This window comes from Cyprinodon variegatus, unplaced genomic scaffold (assembly GCF_000732505.1).
Source record: "Cyprinodon variegatus isolate N-32 unplaced genomic scaffold, C_variegatus-1.0 Scaffold966, whole genome shotgun sequence".
Taxonomy (NCBI): Eukaryota; Metazoa; Chordata; class Actinopteri; order Cyprinodontiformes; family Cyprinodontidae; genus Cyprinodon; species Cyprinodon variegatus.
In genome coordinates this window covers 88,675-93,157 of record NW_015151419.1, presented here as the reverse complement: position 1 = coordinate 93,157, position 4,483 = coordinate 88,675, and the positions used below count along the sequence as shown (strand labels likewise).

The window sequence follows — 4,483 nt, the reverse complement described above, 5'->3', positions numbered from 1 at the left end:
GATTGCATGACACTGGTGATGGGGATGCCATACAGATTCATGTCAAAAATACCGAACTATCCCTTTAAGGAGGCCACTGTTTTTTTAAAGAGCAATTTAGACAGTTTCCATGCCAACGTTAAGCCTTCCCCAGTTTTGTCATTTACACCTAACCAGTCTTCTGCCCTCTATGGGATGAAACATGGCTACTGCAGTACATTTTGGCAATAGTAAAAACTTCACTCTTTTGTACAGGTCTTCATCGCAGCCCCAGGTTGTGGTTTACTGGAGGGTTTGATAACAGGGAGCAGTGTAATCCAAGATGGCGTGCTAGTTTCCTTCTCCCTCGCCACTAACTGCAACTAATGATTATTTTGCAAATCTGTTGGTTATTTTCTTCTACCAATCAATTAATAACTGGATAGCCAAAGCTTCCTTAAAGAACTTAAATGTTCATATATTATAAAGTTTCTAAACTCCTGTTTAGAATTACTCCAATAATCAATTAATTTGATGAATCATTTCAGCCCTAGTTTAGACCCTATAGTGAATCCTGTCCTACCATCTGCTCCCACTGCCTGTGCCTCGCTGCCCCTCGCTCATCAATCTGGAGTCTGAAGGGTTCAGGTTTGGTCGGTTCAGGCTTCTTCTTCTCAGGAAGGACCACTGTGTTGAAGTCTGGGAGTGGCTGAGCCTTGAACTGTGGCACCTGGAAGCAGACGGATGGAGAAAATGAGCTGCTAGGACTCAGAAGTGTGACACTTGTGGATAACTGGCAGCCCACCTCTTCATTCTGCAGCTCCGCCAGCCTTTTCTCCTTTAGAGCCTGTCTTTCTTTGTCCCTCTGCTCAAATGAGAAAGGACACACCTCCACATGGTGGCTCTCGGGGAGCTGAGGCTGGAATGGAATGCCAAAGTGGGGAACTGAGACAGCTTTGACCGGTGAAGGCGGTTTCTCCTGAGCAACAAAATGAAAAAAAGTCATGGAAGTTAGAGGACTGTCTTTCAATGAGGAGAACCAACAAGGACACAGCTCCCTACCTCCTCAACTTTACGTTCCATACGAACTCTGTTCTTCAGGGCGAATGCAGGAGATTCTGGTACAGTTGGATACATGACTTTCTTCTCTGGTAAGCCCTGCCAACAGGAGAACATCTAGTTTAGTTCCCACTCTAGGACAATATGAAGCCATCATAGAAATGTTAAACAGGATCAAGCTCTGAATAAAACTGTGGATAGGACTCACCACCACGCCATCCAGGACCTTTTTAGGCAGAGGCTTTGCTTTAAAACTGTTGGGCTTCTCACCATCCTGCGGCTTCTTGTGGACCTGTCTTTCCTGGAGCCGCTTCTCTATCTCCAACTCAAAGCCTTCAGGTACAGTGGGCTCCTTCACAGGGGGCTTCTTCAGCTCCTCAGCACCTTCTAGGATCTTTTTGTTGAGCTCTAAGGCTTTGATTTTAAACCTATAAACACATCAAGTCAACATTAAGCACCGCCAGAATTCCCTTACATAATCTTCGTTCAGCAAAATGTCCTTACTTCTGGATTTTTTCCAGCTCCTCTGCTTCCAGCTCTGCACTGCTCTTCACAGTAGTAGGTCGGCTTCTCTGACGGGTCATCAGCTGGGGCGAGTGGGGCTGTGTGATATGCAGGTGCTGACTCTTCACCTGAGAAGGCCCTGGGATATTTTCAGGAGAGAGTTGGAAAATTACTGACAGGACACCGCTTTCGACAAAAGACTGGATGCAAGAAATAATCTTTGGCTGCCGGGCGCACAGGGGCTGCCTTGTGGGTTTGAATCCCATCCATTGATAAACAAAGAATGCATGCTCCTTTACTTAATGTCGGTCACTGGGAAGGCATCTTTTGTTTGCTAAGCTGCTGAAAACTCTCCTGTGTAAATCAATTTCTTTTAAAAGGCCCAAACCGAAGAGGTAAGCCAATTATGTGAAGAACTTGTTTCTAACTGAACCTATACCACTAATACTAAGACTTTTTCTACCTGGTGGCCTGTTACAGCACCTTTTACATGCATCACTGTTACAATGCACCAGCTAATGATGGCATTTACTGCTCTGCAGCCATCAGTCTGAAATCCACTTACAATAGAAGGGTGTATCTTCATATATCAGAAAAACTACACTAAAAGAGAAGCTCAGCTAAACCTGTAATCAGAGCAGGGATGATGATGATCTAAAATAAGACTGGCTTGACAAAAATGAGGGAACGAAGAGAAGAAAATAAAAGTCCTCCAACATTAGCTCTCAACATGCAGTGTGGTTCCAACTTGGTAGGAAAAGCCCATCACAGTGCAGATGCCTTTCATTCATTCATTTAAAATGAGAACATGCATTTTATTTAAAAGTGATAGTTCCAGAAACACTGATGTGTTGCACGTGTCGAGCTCCAACAGCAAAACGCTGAAGGTGTGCTTATAGTTTCATGAAAGGCGCGTGAACGATACAGGAGCTGTTATGAACTGACTGAGGCACTAAACAGTTATTAAACACAACGCATCTGCAAAAAAAAAAACAAAAAAAAACCAATTATGATATTTTGAAGTTTGTCATAAAATTAATCAAGAAATAAGGAGCAGCCTCGAGAGGCTTCAGCCAAGTGGGACCATTTTGATTTCATACATTTTCTCAGTTATTATTTACCTTATCTCAATCGAAAGTGATTTTGACTCTTAGTTTGCTGCTCTTACTGTAGTCATTTCAAATTAATTCTAATCCACAAACATCCTTATTCACATGCTCACTTAAATTTTCCTGTTTTGTTCAGATTTGTGTATTGAGTCTAAAAATATATTTCTCAAGTCAAATGAAGATATGAAACAATACATTACAGCAAACGTGGCTCAAATCAAAAGGTCATCAAATAAGCTGTAGTCTAGTTTTATCTTTAATACACACATGGCTTCATATCAAGCAGGTTAATCATCAAGTTATTCAAGTCAGGATGTCCAGACGTTTCCAGAGGTGTTCTGCGACTTTTAGCTGAGTCTTTGCTTCAGATCACCTGACTCCAACATTACCAGAGATGGACTGCATGCTAGTGAGGCAGTTTAACCATCTGAAGGTTGGAAAACAATTCCATCTTTGACAGGAACGCTGGACTGATGAAGACCATGTTTGCAACACCAACATGGCAACCAGAACATTTCTGCTCCAAGCTTCCGCACATTTAATCACAAACTAGAAACAATCCTAAAAGTTATGCCAAGCTGTGTTGTGCATCAGCCTCACCTCTCTCTTGAGTTTTGCGGCTGCACATGTGGTAGCGGGTGGGGGTCCTCTTCTCAAACTGCTCTATCTGCTGAGCCATAGGAACGTAATTCCCAGGCTCGTCCTTCCTATTCTTGTGGCCTGAAGACAGGTTAAATGGTTTGGGTACCGTGGCTCCTTTCCTGGCCTTCATCTTAGAACAAGAAACAAAAAGATTAAAATAGTTTAAATCTTAGCATAGTCTGATATATCAGCCTGTAGCTTCAAACAAACCAACTGAGGAACTTTCATTAGTTATTGAGGAGCTTTTTAACATGAACTACAGTGATCAGAAATGTCCTGAACAGCCAGGTCATTATTTAGCTTGAGCCACAGCTGGTTGATGTGGGAGTGACTTACGGGGGATGTGGGCTGGCGTAGCTGATGTACGAAGTCCACCTCCTTGTGCGACGTGCCTGATGAGGCAGGTGCTTTAATGCGAGAGTCTGTGTTGAAGTGGAAGTCCTTAGGCACGGTTGTAGACAGAGCGATTTTCTTTGGTGGTGGTTCTATAAAGAGACAAGAGTTTAATATTTCCCCAGCAGTTGCTGTCAGCAGCAGCACAGTTGTTTTTACTTACTGCCAGCAAGAGCAGCTTTGTAGCTGGCCTCGTTTTTCTTGCGATGCAGGGTCACTTCCCTCTGAAGGCTTCTGATGTGCTCCAACTCCAGCTCTTCAGATTTGCTCAACCTGGGAAGAAAAATGCCCCATTTACTCTACCCTCTTGAAACTGTGCTAAGATTGATCCGAAACACGATAATGGAGAGAACTATTGGGTGTAAATGTTAAGGAACTTAACCGGACCACGCCAGACACAACCGAACCGTGCTAACATGGTACCAATTCATGTGTGATCATGAAATTTCAGACATCCATAAAAATACTAGCTTCCCTATCATGACATACGATTTCCAGTGATTGTTAGTCTGCTTAGTAGTGTGATGAACCTCAACGTCTTTTGTTCCTTCTTAGGTCTGTAAGCCCTGATTACACTATAGATTGTCTTATTAACTTCCCAAAAGCCGAATCTGTCAAGTAAATTCATCAAAGGCTGCCTTCTTCGCTTGACTCTCCGCAAACTTCCTGAAAGTTTTGGGCGCCGCCATGTTGACTTGCTTGTTTCCCTCTACAGAGATTAGTAGTACCGTGGATAGTCACTTGGTCTTAAAGGAATAGTACACCCAAAACATGATTAGCCTTCATTTTATACTCACCCCCATGCTGAACAACACTCT

The 4,483-nt window shown here is 43.1% G+C and overlaps 1 protein-coding gene across 3 annotated transcripts in view; it reads right to left on the bottom strand.

The window, feature by feature from the left end:
* tpx2 (TPX2, microtubule-associated) overlaps positions 1-4,483 on the bottom strand; it is a 10,281-nt gene that overhangs the window by 2,413 nt on the left and 3,385 nt on the right. For all 3 annotated transcript variants that reach the window (XM_015398852.1, XM_015398851.1, XM_015398853.1), the window contains exons 7-14: positions 3,829-3,938; positions 3,609-3,757; positions 3,231-3,402; positions 1,522-1,660; positions 1,226-1,445; positions 1,021-1,116; positions 764-937; positions 542-688 (exon numbers count right to left, since the gene is read on the bottom strand). In XM_015398852.1, the coding sequence (XP_015254338.1) occupies positions 542-688; positions 764-937; positions 1,021-1,116; positions 1,226-1,445; positions 1,522-1,660; positions 3,231-3,402; positions 3,609-3,757; positions 3,829-3,938 (1,207 nt within the window). The remainder of the gene's footprint in view (positions 1-541; positions 689-763; positions 938-1,020; positions 1,117-1,225; positions 1,446-1,521; positions 1,661-3,230; positions 3,403-3,608; positions 3,758-3,828; positions 3,939-4,483) is intronic.